The 21,517-nt window shown below is 44.3% G+C and overlaps 1 protein-coding gene across 1 annotated transcript in view; it reads left to right on the plus strand.

Annotated features, from left to right (window-relative positions):
• Nucleotides 1-21,517, plus strand: part of LOC147751482 (cadherin-related family member 4-like) — an 866,423-nt gene that overhangs the window by 46,235 nt on the left and 798,671 nt on the right. Inside the window, exons 2-3 of the mRNA XM_086938604.1 lie at nucleotides 18,772-18,945; nucleotides 20,226-20,408. Of these exons, the coding sequence (XP_086794730.1) occupies nucleotides 18,772-18,945; nucleotides 20,226-20,408 (357 nt within the window). The remainder of the gene's footprint in view (nucleotides 1-18,771; nucleotides 18,946-20,225; nucleotides 20,409-21,517) is intronic.

A 21,517-nucleotide genomic window follows, 5' to 3' on the forward strand; every position in this document is an offset into this window, starting at 1 on the left:
GTACCAGCACTTAAAATGGCCCCCACCCACATGGCCAGTCCCAGTCAACACCCCAAAAAATGAAAAAACACACAAAAATCACCACAATCCAATGCCATCCATGCCCTCCATGATTTTTACATTAAAGAGACCCCACAGAAAGACTCAGTCCATGCACCACTCACTACCCCTGGGCAAAAGGCCCCCAGCAGCAGCCAAAAAAATCGAAAAACACACTAAAACCAGCACAATCCCATGAAATCCATGCCCTCAATGATGTTTAAATTCAAGACACCCCACGGAAAGACTAGGTCCATGCACCACTCACTACCCCTGGGCATAATGGATGAAAGCTAGGCAAAATGGGTGCAGGCCTGAGAACACTGCCTGCATTCAAAATGGCCCCTTGCCCCCCAGCACATGGCCAGGGCCTGCCTGTACCAGCACTCAAAATGGCCACCACCCACATGGCCAGTCCCCATCAACACCCCAAAAAATCGAAAAACACACAAAAATCACCACAATCAAATGCCATCCATGCCCTTCATTGTGTTTACATTAAAGAGACCCCACAGAAAGACTCAGTCCATGCACCATTCACTACCCCTGGGCAAAAGGCCCCAACAGCAGCCAAAAAATCGAAAAACACACAAAAATCATCACAATCCCATGCCATCCATGCCCTCAATGATGCTTAAATTCAAGACACCCCACAGAAAGACTAGGCCCATGCACCACTCACTACCCCTGGGCATAATGGATGAAAGCCAGGCAGAATGGGTGCAGGCCTGAGAACACTGCCTGCATTCAAAATGGCCCCTTGCCCCCAGCACATGACCAGGGCCTGCCTGTACCAGCACTCAAAATGGCCCCCACCCACATGGCCAGTCCCCATCAACACCCCAAAAAATCAAAAAACACACAAAAATCACCACAATCCAATGCCATCCATGCCTTCCATTATGTTTACATTAAAGAGACCCCACTGAAAGACTCAGTCCATGCACCACTCACTACCCCTGGGCAAAAGGCCCCAACAGCAGCCAGAAAATCGAAAAACACACAAAAATCAGCACAATCCCATGCCATCCATGCCCTCAATGATGTTTAAATTCAAGACACCCCACAGAAAGACTAGGCCCATGCACCACTCACTACCCCTGGGCATAATGGATGAAAGCTAGGCAAAATGGGTGCAGGCCTGCGAACACTGCCTGCATTCAAAATGGCCCCTTGCCCCCCAGCACATGGCCAGGGCCTGCCTGTACCAGCACTCAAAATAGCCCCCACCCACATGGCCAGTCCCCATCATCAACACCCCCGAAAATCGAAAAACACACAAAAATCAGCACAATCCCATGCCATCCATGCCCTCTATGATATTTACATTAAAGAGACCCCACAGAAAGATTCAGTCCATCCACCACTGAGTACCCCTGGGCAAAAGGCCCCAACAACAGCCCAAAAATCGAAAATTCCAAAATTGTAGTTGCAGCAACTGTAATGCCCCAAACAAACTTGCTTGTGAAATTTCTAATCCAAAAGTGATCCAAAGAAAGTCAAAAGGGCCTCAAATCCAAATATCCAGCAGCATCCACAAAAAGTAATCCTTCCAGGTCAAGATCCAAATGAAAGTGCCCAGCACACGAAGAAAGCACTGGGAGGAGCCTGCTGGACAGGAACAGGAAGTTGGAGACTGTGGGTCACTTCCTTCCTCCCACCTCCCCCAAAAATGGACTTCTTGCAAACAAAAGTGCAGGCAAATGTCAACCTGAGGCGTTATTCTGATAAAAATATCATTTTCCGAAGGTTTATGCTGCTTGCTGGTGGATTTCTTGTGCAGAATTGCAAATTTTGCAATTTCCCGAGTGCAAGATTGTTGCTGCCCGCCGCATCTACGTGTTCTCAATTGCGAGCTCTCGCGATGCATGCTGTGCAAGGTGGCAAGCCGCGATGACGTAATCGCGGTCACCAAACACCCGCGGGATCCCGCAGCAAGATCCAAAATGGCGCAGCACAACCAAAATATGGAGAAAAACAACTCTGCAAACGCTGAATGACGGTAAGTGAACGCCGCGCGCCGCAATATTGTATCACCAAGCGAAAAAATCCGCTGCGTGCGAATTTGCGAATTTTTGGCAAATTCGCGAGAGTTCGCGGATTGCGAATTTGCTGAAAATCCTCAAATTCCGCGAGCGGAATGGATTTTACGCCCATGCTTAGTTATGATTTGGTAACGGTGGAAGCTGTCAACAGTGCAGAGGAGTTTGGTGTTGTGCTGTAGAGGGGAGAAGCATTCCAGGCAACTAAAGCAATCAAGCCATTCATAGAATGGCACCCAAGAACGCCAAGACTACACAGGATAAGAGGGAGTGCAGCACCTCAGGAGGACTTTTGGCCCCCTCATGTGATTGATACCTACCAGAACTAAAAACTGTTTGAGGGAGCATCTGCTCAGGTGGATAGCAAGAACTCAGGACCATCAAGACAGCCAGAGGAGGAAAATCTAGCATAGCCAGGAAAATACCAGAATCTCCGCAGTATCTGAGGACTTGCAGTGTGGTGCCTCCCAGTCGGCATTTACAGACTTTTTTCAATCCTCTCCGGTCAGCAATCCTGGCCCATTTGGAGAGGCTGGGGTTAGCGCCACGAGCAATCAGAATAAGGATAGGATCAGGCTACAAATGGTAAAAGTGATATAAATGCTCAGCTAACAATTACTGCCGGTGAAACTCTAATGGGAGATTCGGCTCCGGACAAATTGATGATGGCAACAAGGAGTTCACTAAGCAAGTGAACGGTAAGGAGATGTTGGAAAAGACTGGTGAATTAGGTGTCTTGCAAATCCACAGTTTTATAAACCCACAAAGGAATGGGAAATGTAGTGGGCCAAAGCATTGAAACTCTGAGCATGCTAACCTTAATGATAGTGTGTCAACTCTTGGTGGCTTACTTGAATGGGGGAAGATTTCCCCGAACAGTGTTAAGATTAGGTGTCCAGGTGATAATGAAGTGGTGGAGCCTAGACTCTGAGACAAACATAATTTTAACATATCCCAGGAGGGGGACGAAAACTGGATCAACTGATGTAAGCTTTGGAACAAACGAGGAAGAAAAAAGCAACTCACTGCTTGTGGCTAGAGCAGTAGCTTTTTCATGATCCAAGTGGGGTAAAATGAAGCGCAATGAAGATGCAATTGAGGATGCAAGGGAGGCAAGAGAAGGGTGCTCCTACTTCTGAAAAGAAGGGAGATAGAGGATTGCAAATGACTGCAACACTAAAATTGGATTATTCAAATACACAATTACGTGGTCAGGATATTTTGCATGACATTGCACCAAGTTTGGGCACCAGAACCCCCACAAGTGCTTTATAAAAGTCAACCAAACCTACATTAAAACTTATGTATGGTATCACCAAAGAACATCAGTCAGAAATCAGGGCAGAAAGTGGGAGAGCTAGATTAGCCACCATGAAATTCCAAGGGGCAGTGAAAAAGGTACCCAAGTCTTGCATGGTGATTGAAGAAAAGCTCACAGCCATAGAAGAGAGAATTAAGGTAGCTGCAATGGATTTGGGGGTTCTCAAGGCCAGGCTTGAATATAACGGCATTAGATCTTTCAAATTTGAGTTGTTAAAGAGTGCTTTTCCAAATCTAGGATCCTAGAAATGGGAGCTGAAAGTACAGAGAGTGCATTGATTCCCACTAATGCACAGAAATCAGAATCCCCTGGGAGAATAAGTAAGAATCATCTCAGCGCGGTTTTGGTACACTTTGGGAATTTTCTGTCTGAGTAAGCCATTTTTGAGAAGGCTCGAACTGATGCTCAGTGGACTTTCAGAGATGTTTCCTTATCTGTACACCCTGATTTGGGACATGCCATGGTGGGACGCAGGTGGCGACTAAGCTAGTTGATTAAAACCTTCCAGGAGGCTGGAAGGGAAGCTTTTATGTTGGTCCCAGATCATTAAAGAGTATCTTCAAGGGAAAAATTAGGACCTTCACTTGAGAGATCTTGGTTAAAGAGTATTTAGCTATTCTGGGCTCGAAATGTCAGGTATAGCAAAGCTTGTGGTTTTTATGGCAATTAGGGTCTTTTCTTGTACACGAATGAATGCCGGGTATGACTCCAGGAGTGACTTGTCTTAGTCCTGTGTGGTATTCAGCTTTCCCATATGGTTTGATGATGATGCTTGTTTTTGGGAGCTAGGGAGGGGTGCTGCAGAGCCTTGCATTTGGGCAAACACTCAGGCCATTAGGTAATCTGATTGCTCTAAGTGTTTGGAGGTGGGATGGTAGGGGGTGCCAGGGAGGGCCTGGGACAGAGGGTAGGGGGAAATGGTGAGTCCAGAGAGGGTTGGTTGAGGTTCAAAATAATGGATATCCTTGGAGTTAGTGTATTACATTAAATAAACTGTAAATTCTGTATGGGAACCAGTAACTAGTTCAAGTTTGGTGTCTTTGAAATTTTAATGAAAAATCCTCTAATATGGCAAAGTCGGATTATAAAATACAATTTTGAGAATGCCACTTTGAGGAAGCTGGCATTTTCCTGACTCATTGTACACGTTTAAGGCACCCTACTAATGATAACATTGAAGTTTGATAATGAGACAATAATGAACAGAAAGAACCCAGGCAGCAAAAATATTTATCAAAGGTACAAAAAACATTTATTTATTTGTTACCAAAAAACAACCTAAAATATTCATACTCTCACATTCGTATCCATTAATATTACTCTCATTCAGACAAAAAGTAAAAAACTTTGCAATGTGTGCAATTGTAAATTAGCACATGAATGTTTATATTTTAGTCAGAGCAAAACAATATGGCAAAAGCTCAGAAGACTGGTGATGTTTCTACGCGTGTTTCGGCACGCCAAAGTGCCTTAGTCAGGAAAAGAGCCACAGCTGGAACATATGTAGAATCTGTAATTAAACGGTTGCCTGTATGAGAATAGGTCCTTTCAATAATATAGCAAAATAAGAGAAATTTGCACTGAAACAACGAGTGACAGAGTTAAAAAATAAAAGGAACAAGGAAGAGAAAGTAGTTGGTGTACCGAATTCAGAAAGAAGAAGAATTAGCTTTGTGTTGAAGGAGATAAGAAGGATCCAATTTCATCGAAGTGAAGCCATGGTAAAGCCATACATTTGAGAAATGCAAAATGGTGACGCATAAAGAAATTAATATATTATTACCCACCTCGTGTCTTTAATCTTTTTTTTAAATAAAAGATAGAGAAACGGACTTGTACCTCCAACTGATATGTATGGGGTTCCCAAGGGCCTACTATAGACTTTAAAGCACTTCAGTCCTTGATATAACATCCACGCTAAACTAGAGATAAATAGCAAGTTCTAATCATTGAGTTAGTGACCCTAATACTTGACTAAAGATTCTCTATGGGATCTATTTATCTTAATTTCCTTAATGTGTGTTAAGGGATAAAATTAGATGCCACGTAGAAGGAGACAACACTGTTTCACTGTTTAGTTTTATGTATTCTTTAAGCACTAAAAATATGGGAGAGATGAAAAAGATATCTATTGGATGACCAAGAATTTGTTGTTAAATTTGAATATTAAGATAAACATGGTCTATTAAGTACCTGAATTGTAGGTATTTACTTTGTAGATAATATAGACTGTCTTGATAATTTACGATAGGGATAAGTGCATGACATATGCTTGTTCATTTCTTTCTACTTTAGATTCATATGGAAGATCTATCCTTATATTATCTACAATGTAAATGCCTACAATGCAGTATTCCTCCCAGATGGCCATACAAAATGGAATGCTTAGTTGTGCATTGATGGGCCATCACTGGCAGACCGGGAGGGTGAAGCTGGGCACAGCCCAGCTGTCAGTTGAATAGGGTGTGTCCTGCCTCCACACAAAGGGCTGCATACCTCCTGTAGGTAATCTGGAACCAGGGAAAGGAAGGCAGGAAACCTGTTCACTTTAAAGGGAAACCTGTAGAAGCCTTCAAGACCTCAAACACCAACACTTAAGAATGTTTCAGGACGTGTGGAGGCTCTGTCAGGAAGAATGCCTGTTGTGCTGCTGGAAGAACTGCCACTCCGCTCTTCCGCTGGCCTGCTGGACCAGTACCTTGCTGGACTGCTACCCTCTGCCAGAGTCAGAAGAACCGGACCAACACCTGAACCCAGGACCCCCAGACTGACTCCAAGAGCTAGTCTGCTGGCTTCCTCTTGAGAGCAACAGGAACATAATAAGCTTCCAACCACCTAAACCAGATCCCAAGTCCAGCTGTAGTCAACCCCTGACCCCCAAGTAATACCCTCAGGTTCTCGATCCTTGAGATGGCCTTAGTGGTGCTGAATGACATTTTTTAGGCTCATCGCAACATGCAGTTGAATTTCACCGTCAATAATATGAATCCAAAGTATTTGGCCAAGACACCATGATATACATCCAGGACTGTATGAATAACCTTCAGCTGAAACTGAACTCAGAAAAAAAAGACTGGGGTGACTATCAATATACTCCACCAATCGAATCCCTCTTTTTGGCCTCCCAAAATGGGGTCTCTCCCTATGCCCCATACGGGGGAAACGTCTTGGGATTCTAATTGATGAGAAGCTATCCATGAAAGCCCAGATACATGCTGTGGCTTCAGCATGCTTTTTCCAACTTAGGAAGATTAAGAAAATAAGGAGATATTTCACCTATGATGCAATTATCCAAATCATAATTGTTTTAGTGATATCCCTTATTGACTATGTGAATGCTCTTTACTTAGGACTCTCAACTGGCCTAACCCATAGACTCAATTAGTGTAAAATCAAGCAGTTAGGCTGGTCTTTCAGCAGCCTAGACATTTTCATATCTCACCCCTGATGGAAAAGCTAAATTGTCTCCTGCTGGCCCAGAGAACCATTTTTAAAACTGGTTGTATCATTTTTAAAGCCTTTCATGGCAAATGTCCAGCTTCTATTTCAGCTAAAATTCAGCACCATGTTTGAACTTGCCATCTCAGATCAGACTAGCTAACCTGTTGATGGTTACTAGAAGCTAAAGAAAGAGGCTGGGAGGGGCGAGATTCTCAGTGATCCGTCCCCACACAAGTAATTCTCTCCCTCTTGAAATGAGATCTATACATAACTTTGAGATTTTTAGGAGACACGTAAAAACTAGTTTGTTCAGACAAATCTATGGTTGATTTTCCGATCACAGCTCTTATTTTTTACCTTAGCACCATGTTTGGTGTAGGAGGGCTTTAAAAATCGATCATAACATAACATTCCCCTTCTAATTTGACATGATTTGGAGCTCACTGAAGAAGCTACAAATCTTGCATTTTCTTCGCTACATTTTCACACATTCAAATATTTTTTAATACATCTAAGAATTACACAAAGGTTTTCTTTAAAGTGAGGAAATAGTTCAACGACCCAATAACCATTACCAGGATGATATGCAAGAACAAAATGTGAAGCTTTTGTGAATTTCTGTGCAAATAAATTAAAGACCATTAAACAATCACGTCCCCAGTCATCTGACAATCCACTTGACTGTAAATGTCACTAAGTAGATCAGGAATGTTCATCTTATTTCACCGTAATATCATTGATTGTGTTGTTTGAAACTATAATCAAGATAAAAACATTGAATCACTTCACTGACACATTTCCTGGAAACAGCAGGAAAAAACTGGCCAAAAATATGCTACTCTACTTTGAGAATTTAGGGAATTCATCACCTGTGCAAATGTCTAAAGATTGCCCAAGTCTCACCAGCCCCCTAACAAAAGCCTCTGCAGATGTCAAAGACCTTGATAACTTGTGTAATCTTTCTACTCTAGCCTTCGAAACGAAGTTGATAGAAAGTTGTGTATCCTCCCACAATTCTCTTCAAATTAGGCCAAACAAATTGTTTTAATTTTTGATCTAGATTTTGGCAAGCTTGTACCACAAAAGAATGCCTTTCTACAAATTGTTGATGATGCATTCTGCTTCCTTGACTCAGATAACTCATGATCACTTGTGCTACTGCATCTTTCTTTTTTTATGTTTATAAAGTTTTATTTGGATAATAACAGGAAATACATAAGGCCAGCAATATAAATAAGAGCATATTGAAAAAGATACATTAAACAATAAATTGGCTAGCACAAGACCAAAAACGAAAGCTGTTTAAGTTTTAAAAGGAAATTAAGGTAAGTTGAAGGGGGAGAGACAAGTGGGGATATGGGGCAACTCTTACAAATGAAAAGTATGTGATATTGCATATCTGCAAATGCATGTGAACAGTAATCATATTGTAAGAAATACAATAAGCCAACAAGGATTAGAAGAAAAAGAACAGAGAAACAAATAATTTAGGAAGGTTTGAAATTTTCAGAATTTAAACAAGAATTATTGGTTAATACCATTTTGTCTAAGTAGGAAGTAAGTGGCACCCCCAAAAAAATCTCTAATAACTATTGGGTTGCAAGAGGAGGCAAAAGCAATATCAAGTTGATATAGATGGCAGAGAGTATTCCAATAGTGTTGGACAGAAAGTTTTTAGATTTTTCTAATTAAGTTTTGAGTTGAAAAGCTAAAGCAAACATCAAGGTGAAAAAAGACCATATTGATGAGAAGGGAGATCTAAAGACTCAAGCAAACTTCCAGAGAAGAGAATAGGATTAGAAAAAGGAATGAGAATGTTAAACAAACAAGAACTATAGGACCAAATTGTCTTCAAAAAATAAGAAACGGAAGGGCAAAGAAAAAGAAAGTGCGTGAGATCAGCATCAGGCGAGCCACAAGTCCAGCATTTTGTGTCAGTAGAGTGGAACAAATTAGCTATAAAAGTAGTTGTGAAATATAGTCTATGATAAAGGAAAAGCATACATTGAATGACAGAAGCAGATCTAGAAATTTTTATAGAATGGGATCAGAGTTTGTCCCAAAAATTGACGGACAATTCACATACCAGATCTAACTCCCATACACATTCCATTTTACTTTTAGGAAGATCTGGATCAGGAGATAAGGTGTTTTTATAAATTAGGGAGGCCTTAGGGAGAGAAAGAAGAATCTTAAGAAGAACATTTTCTTCAGAGGAAAGAGGAATAGAGGCCAAAGAGTAAAAAGTATCTATCAAGAATAACTGACATTAAAGTATAGAATTTCTGTAGAAAAGAATGGGGACAATTAAAGGTGGCCTGAAATTGGGGAAAAGAACAAGGAGACAAACTATCAAATAAGTCCTTGACCCAGGCTATTTCTTTTAATCTCCAGGATTTCTGAAAGATGGTTCTATTATTGATGGTAATAAGGGAATTGTGCCAAATTGGAGAAACTAAAAAGGATTCCCTAGAAATAGATTTTGGTTGGATCAAAGGTTTCAACAAAGAGCATGTATGTTTAAACAAGGGATGAGAAGTTTGAGGAATTTTAGCAGAAAAGGCCAGAACTTCCTTTAAAGTGAAGGGTAGAAGCAAAGAACTTTCAATAGACAACCATAGGGGGATGAAAGGCCAAGATTCAGAAAGGAGACATTTCGAAGCTTGACAGGGGCAGAAAGATTTATGGTAAGTATGAAAATCAGGAAATTTAACACCGCCATCAGATTTTGCCTTGCCAAGGAGAGATAAGGATGTTCTGGCTTTCTTATTTTTCCGAAGAAATTTGCAGAGGCATGAATCAATCTTTTTAAAATAACAGGAGGGAATAGACATAGGAAGCATGGAAAAAGTATAAATTTAAATGGGAGTGATCATTATTTTGATTGAGTCCAACCGACCCCACCACAAAAGGAAAAGTGGATTCCAGGATGAAAATAATTTGTCAATCCGAGTTAGGGCCTCAGCCATATTTAATTTAACAGAAGAAGCGATGGAGTTGAAAAACCACATACCTTTGTATTTGCAAGGTATAAGGGTGTGGATTTCCTCCAAAACAGTATCCAGAGAAACTGAGAAGACTGCTTTGGGGGGGAGGTAGGATCATGTTTGTGTCTCTTAACAGTAGTTGAAGAAGATTGAGCTTTAGCGGCCATGGTCAATAGGTCTGTGTTAACAGAACAAGCATCTTGCGCCAAGACCCTAGAAGGTTGTGAGGAATAAGTAGGAGCAGTAGAGTTAGTAGAACAAGCTACTGTGCAGTTGGACTCCTGTTTCTTGGTGGAGTGGTGTCAGGATTTGCTCCTACCCATTAAAGGGTATATGAAGAGCCAAGGAAAAAAGGCTATTTAGAGAAGCGCTATATAAGAGAAAGGTCAAATTACCTCACAAGCTCAGCAAGTCCACTAAAAAATGAGACCCTCCAATGTTGAAAGAAACATCAACAAAGAAAAGGTGACGCAGGTAAAGAAAACGTCAAAAAAATTATGTTTCAAAGCGCCGTGAGAAGCAATTTGAGGAGAAAAGCTGAAGGGGAAAAAAAAAACAAAATGGCGGTCGCAAAACAGCTAGAGAGTCACCTGCATAATAACTATAGATATTCCTGAAGAAGAAGTTTAAAGAATAGAGCTTCCTGTTGGGCAGGCGTTCCGATTTCAAAATATGTATCTAAGATACTATATAATCAATATGCAGCTGAAACGAAGATTTATCTTGAGGTTTTTGTCACCAAATGACATCACTATGCTCTCCATCACTTTGAAATACACCTACATTTCAACCCTACAGTAACACAATTATGGTTAATCTTTACAAATAAAATGCAAACTACCTGTCCAATTGTGAAATATAGCATTTTCACCTCTGGATAAGAAATCAGATACTGTGTATAATGCGATATCCCTTGGATTCATCCATCCTACAAAGTCAAATATCCACTGTGTCCAAGAGCACAAACTTAGGGTACTTTGAGGTTTTCTTCTGTTAATTCAATTAAGGCTTATAGTCTGTAGTTAAGGTGCTCATTGCCTCCATGCTGGACTATGAGTATTTCCTTCTCACTAGCCTCCTTAAAGTCAATCTAGTACTGTTAGAGTTGTGCTGAACTCACAGCTCACTTTATTTTTAGATAGAATACATTTGACCACTTTACTCCTGCCTTTTATTACTCTAGTGCAGCTCCCCATTGAACAAAGAACACAATTTAAAACTTCTGCATCTCTCAAAAGCCCAACACCCATGACACACTCTCCTTTTTGACAGAGAAACTGAAAATCTCTGTTGATCCATGGGGGTTGAGAAATGCAGGATCCTCTTCTTGAGCCTCCAACATACACACAGTGTGGTGAATGAAGCAGTTGTTTTCTATTGTACAGAAAGAATCAAAAATGCACTTACTCCATCCCTAGGCGTTACTTCATGTCATGAAACATTTAAAAAAGGATTTTAAAGTTCATTTATTTCAAAGATCCTTCGTTTAATAAACTCTTTCTCTGAATATGCAATTTGGATTCGGTGATTTCTACCCTATTTTGATTTTGCACTTTTTTCGGGTTTATTTTTATTGTTATTCAGAACGTCATTTTTTGGGCTAATTTTCTTTTCATATTTATGTTATTTGAAACTCAATTCGAGGCTTTTATAAACGGCTCTAACAACATTGTGCAATCAGCGTAAATAAATAAATCAATGTTGTGATTCTATATGGCCGAGATACCCGCCACCCCCTCTCAACACACTCCCCAAGGATGGGAATCCGGAAACAGTTCTGAACTTTTTGGAAGACGGGAGGGAGTGACCCTCCCGGCCGTATTTATTAAAATATGAAACAAAATTAAAACATTAAAATAACAGTTTCATATTATGTACAATTTCATTACCACATTGCGATGTTTGGCTCACCTTAACATATTCTCTAATACAAAGGTTCTCCTAGCCGATCTAACATCCTACAAAACATTAACTTGACATTTTGAAATTGTACATCCTAACGTTTAAGGGCCAACGTCAAGGTCGTAACCGGTGTCAAGATCCCTAAACCAGAAATATCCCCCTCACTTGTGAGGGGCGACCGCACAGAGGTGTACCTCAAGTGCAACTACCAATTTCCCTTGACTTGACGGGGGCCCCAATAAACTCGACGCCACTTAAAGGTCGTTCGAGGACTCGTGTGAGGTATCTAGAAAGGTAGCGTAGACCCCCTCCCAAACCCCACACAACTTACCACATCTGCCGTCGCAGATATCCTGGCCCCGGGAAATTCTCCAGGAGGGGGCTGTAGCCCCTCCTACCCAGAAAGGGGCCTTGACCGCCTTTCCTTTCCTTTCGGCGTCCCATCCTTAGAAGGGACCGCCTACCCGTTGAGGGGCCAATGGCCACCTCCCTCGAGCGCTCCCATCCGTAATGGGTGACGCCCACTCATAGGGATCTACCAATTAGTGCTCACCGATCATGACCTTACCGCCCGACCAAAAAATAAATACGACGATTTAGCTAACATAATTCACTTACCAAATACCATAACCATTTTATATGTGATTACTGATCAATATTACCGCAGCATAACTTTATTTGAAAAAACATACTGTAGATGACCATTCTTTATTGCATATTCAAAATAACACGACCATCACAACAACCTGCAAAAAGATAGAATTACCACATTAAAGCTTTATTCGAAACAACTGGCTGTCCTCAGGGGCCGGTGGGTGGGTCAAAATTGGCTCTTCGTTCCGTCTCGAGCTCACGTGCAGCGAGGGGGTGCAGCTTCAGAGCACAGGAACAAGAGGATGCGTTCTTGGCTTGTTGCTCCTTTTATCCGTCTTCAGGGCGGGCGTAAACCCGCCCTTGCCTGCCCCTAGGGCGTGGCCGGCTGCGTCAGTGTCTAGGCCAGCCCACTCAAGGGCGGGAAGAAGCGCGCCCCGGCTACGCCGCTTCGGGCATACCAGCCAAGGCTCGCCTCCCGCCCACAAAATGGCTTCCCGGGGGGATCGTGGTACTCAACCATACGTTCGGGGGGACAGAATGGTCGCCCCTTTCCATATGGCCGAGATACCCGCCACCCCCTCTCAACACACTCCCCAAGGATGGGAATCCGGAAACAGTTCTGAACTTTTTGGAAGACGGGAGGGAGTGACCCTCCCGGCCGTATTTATTAAAATATGAAACAAAATTAAAACATTAAAATAACAGTTTCATATTATGTACAATTTCATTACCACATTGCGATGTTTGGCTCACCTTAACATATTCTCTAATACAAAGGTTCTCCTAGCCGATCTAACATCCTACAAAACATTAACTTGACATTTTGAAATTGTACATCCTAACGTTTAAGGGCCAACGGCAAGGTCGTAACCGGTGTCAAGATCCCTAAACCAGAAATATCCCCCTTGTGAGGGGCGACCGCACATAGGTGTACCTCAAGTGCAACTACCAATTTCCCTTGACTTGACGGGGGCCCCAATAAACTCGACGCCACTTAAAGGTCGTTCGAGGACTCGTGTGAGGTATCTAGAAAGGTAGCGTAGACCCCCTCCCAAACCCCACACAACTTACCACATCTGCCGTCGCAGATATCCTGGCCCCGGGAAATTCTCCAGGAGGGGGCTGTAGCCCCTCCTACCCAGGAAGGGGCCTTGACCGCCTTTCCTTTCCTTTCGGCGTCCCATCCTTAGAAGGGACCGCCTACCCGTTGAGGGGCCAATGGCCACCTCCCTCGAGCGCTCCCATCCGTAATGGGTGACGCCCACTCATAGGGATCTACCAATTAGTGCTCACCGATCATGACCTTACCGCCACAGGCCGGATAGTTGACCGGCTATCCGGACCCCCCACAGACTCCTACCTAAAGGTCATGTCTTAAAGTCCCCAGCCAAGCTATCATGTCTCCTATGAGTAACTCGTTCCCAACCCGGGACAAATGAACACCATCACCCAAATACATACTGTCTCCCATAATACAACCATGCGAAATAGAATGCAGTGTACCTGAACGGAACAATCGACTCACTTTATTATTAATCTACCTTACTGAATGATTCAGGGCAGAAACTGAAAGAGCCCCCCGCCACACTTTTCGCGGGATCAAATGGGACCATGCGATTGTGCACCCTGGAACTCTTCTCGCTATCCAACTTACAGTGGAAAGCATTGCCTCAAGAAGTAGTCGTCTACCAGTGGACACCAAATCCTTTGCCCCCGAGATGCACTATGACTATAGCCGGCGGTGACCTCATCCGCCCTAACAAACCCTCAAAAAATGATTGAAATTGGTCAATACAGAGCCCGCCCTTTCCGTAGAAGGACACACTGTACCCGTATTCCCCAGCCACGTGAATCATGTCACCTGCTTTGAATACGTCCGCGGCCCGCCTCACGTATGAGTGGCCCACGACCCACACCTCCTTTTTCACAGCCGGTGATGTCTGACCGCTGACCCGGTGTTGGGTCGACTGCACAGTCCGCCCCGCCTCGTAGGCTTGCGCAACTGAAAACCAAACAAAAACAAGAAGCGTGAGTACATCATTACAGCTTCACAACATGTGCAACCGCACATACCTTTTATAACAGTTCGAGGACCAACGCCCCACACGTTTCACTTGTTCAACATTCAGACCCCTTGCTGTAGCCTCTGTAGCAGCCCCTATCCGAAAGGAATGGGTCCCAAACTCGCCGGGGTTCAAGCCCGCAGCGGAAATTGACATCGCAAGCACCCGCTGAAACTGAAACCTCGTCAATGGGGTGGTGTCAGCGTGTCTCAACAAGGTCCCCCCCCATGATGCCACCCTTTGCGCTAAATATTCCTCTACGCAACTTACTGGGCACATGGAGGACCCGGGAATCCTTTGTATGATTGTGCAGTCCCCCACCGCACCTTGGTCGGACTTTGACCTGACAAATGAGATGGACATTGTCTCCCCTCTGACCTGAACGTGCTCTCGGCACAGTCCCCCCGTCACATCCCGCTTGTTCCTCGCCACTAGTTCGCTTACTCGCATAGCCCCATGGAATGCTAGCGCAAAAGCGGCTCGGAATAACCCTGTTTCATACTGGGATGAACATGTTGAAGGGAGTACAGATAATAACAGGGCCAACCTATCCAGACCTATCGGGCGCCTTTCATCTACTCTGCGACCCTCAAGGCGTTGCCACCCACGTAGCGCTTTTTGTACAACGAAAGACGCTGTCGGGTCCTGGATCCCATAAGCCCTTGCCACAAAGGAAATGGCCGCCCGATGCCTCTGGGCTGTAGCCACAGATTTGCCTGCCTGACGTAAAGACAGTAAAAAATTCACCACCCACTCCCCCTGGCCCCAAAGCTCCTCCCCAGTAGTCCCCAAAAAGGCCAAATAGGAACGGAACGCCCCTTCATATGCCTTCCTTGTCCTGGGTGCTAAACTCTCTCCCACGAGGTTTCGTAGTTCGGGGCACCGAGAGACCAGAGAGCTTCGGGAAAGGGTGCCGCCACCGGGTCCGCTGTGGGCAGAAAACCCCAGAAGGCCTGCATACGGAAACGAGAAAGCGCATCAGCCGCTTGGTTCATTACCCCCGGCACGTGTCTTGCTTTAAATAGGACATTCAATTGCATACATAACAAGACAATTTCTTTGAGCAGCCTCAGGATCCATTTGCATCGTGCCGCCTGGCTATTGATACACTCCACCACGGTCATGTTATCAGACCAGAATACCACAGAGTGATCTCTCAACCCCTCCGGCCAAGTTTTCAGGGCCACCAGAATGGGGAACAGTTCGAGAAATGCAATGTTACTCGTCAGCCCACCCTCATGCCACCATGACGGCCATTTTTGAGCTGACCATTGTGTGCCAAATATGGCGCCAAAACCAACGCTCCCTGCCGAGTCCGTCCACAGGCCCAGCTCCTCAGAGGATACGGCCGGTTTGTTCCAGACAATTCGACCATTGAAATCCGCCAGAAATGCTAGCCAGATGTGCATGTCCTGGCGAACCTCGGCCGAAAGCCTCGTGCGATGGTGACTCTCTTTCAGGCCGACCATGGCCTGAGCGATCGAGCGGGAAAAGGGGCGGGCCATCGGCATTACTCTCAGGGCGAAATTCAGCTGTCCCACCAATTGTTGTAATTGCTGCAACTTAACCTTAGATACACTAAAACACGTCTCCAGGGATGCCCTGAACCTGAGCACTTTTTCTCTTGGCAAACGAAAACAACCCTCTTCCGAGTCGAACTCGATCCCCAGAAACTCCAGGCAAGTCGAAGGACCCACTGTCTTACCAGGTGCCAATGGCACACCAAAATGATTCATTAAGGCACAAAATTCATTCAAGGCCTGACCACATTCCGGATCCCCGGCTGCCCCTAGAAACAAAAAGTCATCGAGATAATGCATAACCTGATGAAACCCCGTCTTCTTTGTGAAGACCCATTGTAGGAAACAACTGAACTGCTCAAAATAGGAACAAGATATAGAGCACCCCATTGGCATACATCTATCCATGTAATAGTGTCCCTGAAACATGAAACCAAGAAGACGCTGATCGTCTGGATGTACCGGGAGCAACCGGAACGCTGACTCGATATCAGATTTTGCCATCAGCGCACCGGGCCCCAGGCGATTCAATATGGCTACGGCCTCATCGAAAGATGCATACCGTACTGAACACACTGCCGGGTCTATCGCATCATTTACGGAAAGACCACGTGGGGCCGACAAATTATGTATCAGCCGAAACTCACCCGGGTCCTTCTTGGGGACCACCCCTAAAGGGGAACAAACAAAGTTAGCGACCGGTGGAACGTGAAACGGACCGGCGACTCGACCTCGAGCCACCTCTTTCCCAATGTTCTCTTGTACCACGGTCGTGTGCTGCAAGACTGATATTTGATTTTTACAATTCGCTAAACCCTGAAACTCCCCCACTGGGATGCGGAAACCATATGAAAACCTGTTTCGCAACACCCCAGCGGAAGCGTGATCCGGGTATTCGCTGAGCCAAGGAATCATTGCCAAGGTATCAATCGGAGTAGGTAAAGGCGCCCCTCGGACTGTTTCAGACCTGTTTGGCGCCTCCTCTACCCCCGTTATCACCCGTTTTGGCTCTGCACATGGACTCAGGGTGGGACGCTTGCCCACACCCACTACATTCGTGCCTAAATTTGCATGACCCCTGGGGCCTCGTACATTTTCCCCTGTTAAAATTCCAACAACTCCCCTTTTTACCCGTGGTGCCGTTCGGCCTGGAGTGATATTCGTTGCTCGTACCTGATCGAAAGGGGGTCCCCGAATATTGGCGGGAGGACTCCCCCCCATTACTCCCCACCAATGGCACATTCAGCATACCAGTATCCGCCATTTTTGACCAAGACACAGAATCGTAACAATCCCAAGTTAAGTTTTTATCATGTTCTTTCGCTTTTCTGAAAATATTGTCGTAACAGAACCACTGATTGCCCCCATGTGACACAGAATACCCCATGATCCGAGACTGATAAATCGGTAATTCAGACAGCAATTCGGGCCTACGTTCGCCCAGGATGGATGTGAAGATCCCCCATGCTTTGCCCCAATTGCCAATGTTTTCATTTACCTTGAAGGCGGCCATCTTTGCGCGCCAAACACCCGGATGCATGAGCTCTTTTTGGCTCTTAACATACTCCATCTCATAATGATCGGTAAGCAACGAGAAGATGTTTACATACTCATCTGCCCATATCTTCTCCTTAATAGCTACAGGGACATGTTGACCCAACTTTTCCCTTCGTGACGGGGCAGACTCATCCCTCGCTACCGGCAATGGCCGCTTACCTGAACCAGAAGCTGTATCTGCGGCAGGGCCTGTCCCAGGTGGCTTTCCTCCTGCCGCGGCCGGCGCGATAACTGGCGATGCTGCCTTTGCTGCCTCCCTTGTTTCACGCAGTTGCCTCATCAAAAATCGTGCATCATCAGCCGTGGCGCCCTCGCTATCTCTTCCCAACCACGCTGCTAATTGTGCTGCCAGCTCGGGCGGCATATCCTCGCCGGACACAGGGGTGACCACCACGGGAATCGGATTCCCCCCCACCGGCACCGGACTAGGACGTGGGGTGCATGGAACCGGGATGTCCCCTCCGGCTGCTCCCCTTCTGGGTCTCTTGCCTTTTCCTCCCGGAGCACTTCCAGCCAACGGACGTTTCGGTCCCTCTTCGCCATCTTTCTCCGCCATTCGCTTCTTTAGGTCAGTCACCTCCTTCATCAGAACACGAAGCATCTGGTCGGTAGTCATTCGCTTTCCGACCTTCTTCGGCATTCTCCGACTGAGTATCTGAAAAACAAACAAGAAAGATTACCACACTCAAAATTGGCTCTTCGTTCCGTCTCGAGCTCACGTGCAGCGAGGGGGTGCAGCTTCAGAGCACAGGAACAAGAGGATGCGTTCTTGGCTTGTTGCTCCTTTTATCCGTCTTCAGGGCGGGCGTAAACCCACCCTTGCCTGCCCCTAGGGCGTGGCCGGCTGCGTCAGTGTCTAGGCCAGCCCACTCAAGGGCGGGAAGAAGCGCGCCCCGGCTACGCCGCTTCGGGCATACCAGACAAGGCTCGCCTCCCGCCCACAAAATGGCTTCCCGGGGGGATCGTGGTACTCAACCATACGTTCGGGGGGACCGAATGGTCGCCCCTTTCCACAAATTATGTTATGCGTCATGCTATCCACTTTGGACACTTTGCCATTGCTTGACTTTATTGCTATCGGCCCTTATCGCCATATCATGGTGCTTTTTTCACCAATGCATCATTGTGCTTAATATTTGTGCATTCAAGTGTTCAGTGCATGAAGGTAAAGAAATACACATCTTTGTAAGTTTGCCTCCTAAATCCGAATGAACCATTCTAAAACGTTTTACAAATTAATTGCATGATGTAGTTGAGTTCACATATCCATATTTTAACATGTGTCTGGTCTTTTTGCTTTCATAGTGATAAGCAAGGGTAAAGCTCAGCACAGAATTCTTTTTACTGCAAACCCAGTCATCTTGCCTGAAAATAGACCGGCTAACGCAGTGATAGCCATGGCTGATGATCGTTTGGTGTATAATCCTCTTACAACCTATGTTATCTCAGGCAATCCAGCTGAATTTAAAATTCACCCAGGTGAGTAGATTTATGATTAATATACCTGTTTAAAATGCAGATGGGAATATGTTTGAAATGTCTTTTAAAGGAATTCATTGTAATGGGTTGTCTCAAAAAAGTTGAATGAACAATTTGTGTAGCTTGAGCTAGCTCTAGAATTGCTTTCGTCAGGATTATGAATGTAGCTCTTTAGCAATATACTCTTTTTCAATGTGAGAAACCAACATAGGACCAGATGTACGAAATACTGGTCCCAAAATCCTGGCCTCAAACGGTGACCAGTAATTTGCGACTAGTAAACCATTTTACCAGCCAACCTATGTACTAATAGGCCTTTTTGTAAAATTCTGAATCAGTGGGTCGCAATCCCACCTACCACATGAATATAGATGAGATAAGTTGCAAAATGTGACTCACTAACATTGGAAGCTATCACAGGGAAGGCGGTCTGATGGAGTCAACAGGCCACCATTTCTGTGATCACTTTCAATAAAGCAACCTTTTTTTTTCAATGCAGCCTTCTTTCCTTAAAGAAAAGTAGACATTGTTTAAAAAGATAACGATTCCTTGTTTGAGAATTGGGAGTGGTTCCTGTGACCACTGGCTTTTTACCAAACATTCTTTTTTTTTAATTAACCAAGGGGAATGCGTTACAGGGGGCCCCCTTTACTTCTGCGAATGGGTTACCACCTCATTTCAGATGTCAGTAACTTTTTTATGTTTTGTGACCGGATTTTGTTTGTAGAACATTGATGCATAGGGGCATATTGACAATTCCCTATCACCACGGGAGCGTCACTTTTTTGACGCTCGTGTGATGTTGCGCCATTTTTAACATTCACAAGGTGGCTCTGAGCATGGCTTAATGCCACCTTGTAAATGTCCTCTTTTCGATGCAGTTCTCTGCTGCTAAGGGGTGTGCAATGGGTGTTGCTGTAGGCAATCCACTACAACACCCATTGCTTTTTGATGCTGCCCAGATTTACAAGGAGGTGTAAATCTGTGGCAGCACCAAAAACGAGTGCAATGCAAGAGCAGTCTTTAGAATGGTACACAAGGAGAAATGGTTTTATTTATCCTAATTTTACTTAATAAATCTGACCCTTAGTCTTTTATCAAGATCCTGATTCCACCACAGAAAAAGGTAAAATATATTACAAAATAGGGCCAGTCTGGAAAGTCATTTTGAAACGCCACTAGTAACCGGCATAACGTTTTTTTATTAGTTCCTCAACGTAATGATAGTTGAACTTTCCTGTCAACTGTAAAATATGCTCTGTCCATAATTTTTTATACAGAGAGCGGGAGTATCACAGCAACAGAAACGTTTGACTACGAAAAAGATGCCACAACATACATGTTAAATATTGAAAAAAGATTACCAGATGGACATGTTCACGCAAGAGCAATTCTTGTCATCAATATTACCAATGTCGAGGAAGCACCCGAATGTTTACAGACTGAGTTCACGGCGGGTACTGGTGAGTGACACCACACCACACCTGCATACTGTTTGCAATTTAGATTGACAGTTTCTATAGTTTGGCTTTAATGGCATTAATGATTTTGCAAATGTTTTTCTATAATTTTTTGCAGCCATTGCTTAGAATCTTGTATGTTGCTTTACTCAATCCACAGTCCTAGCGAACACGCCTTTGCCTCACCAACTATATTGCACCTTGAGGGAGCATTACATGAACTGTATTGAGTTCTAGGGTGTCATACGCTCTCAAGCAAGGTTTGCTTTGGTCACTATACCATTGAAATTGAGCTTGGAAACATCCTTCAAATAATATGAGTGTTGAGCACATTGCATAATGCACTTATATCTACCTGTTATAAATGAGGAAGAAGCAGTATATTCCGGTAAGTGAAGTTTATTCTTCAAGCAGAAAACTCCACCCGTCATGGACGTCTGGTCTCCGTGAAGCCGGTGGTTACAATGGCAAACGGAAAGACTCAGCCGTCCATGCACGAGGAAAGTACTTTGAATCACAACACAGTATGCACGGGCCGTGTCTCGTGGATACACATTTCAAAAGATAACAATACTAGCCCCAGGCTTTGGCTCGTGATATAGACGCGAGTCAAACCCACGAGCCAAACCCACGTCAAAGCGGCAACGCGAGCCAAGCCCAGCATTACACCACCTTCCCCCTTACAACAGTGAACAAAATGAAAAGAAAAAAAACAGAAAAAATTAAAATGAACTTAAACACAAGAAAAGCAAATGCCTAGAATTTAACGAATTCGTTATATCTCTCAGGAGCCCTGATGTGTCTGCCGAAAGAAGAAACTTTCATGTGAGTTGGGACATCCTGGTTAATGATAACGTTTGGAGGATCCAGTAAACCCTCCCCAGGAAGCTGCGTGGAAGAATAAGGGGGTTGTGTGGAAGAATGATTAGGGACACCAGAAACAGAAGGCGCATCCATCCAAAAACTCCAATCCAAATTATCAGAGTTACCATTATACTTCCTGCCTTTGATAATTTCCGCTTGGTGATCAGAAACTTTCACTAACTGGCGTTTGTTCCACCAACCCTTTTTGCCCAGAAAGGCTGCTCCTTTACTCACTTTAACTACCTGAA

Source organism: Lissotriton vulgaris, chromosome 1_1 (genome assembly GCF_964263255.1).
Source record: "Lissotriton vulgaris chromosome 1_1, aLisVul1.2, whole genome shotgun sequence".
NCBI classification, from domain to species: Eukaryota; Metazoa; Chordata; class Amphibia; order Caudata; family Salamandridae; genus Lissotriton; species Lissotriton vulgaris.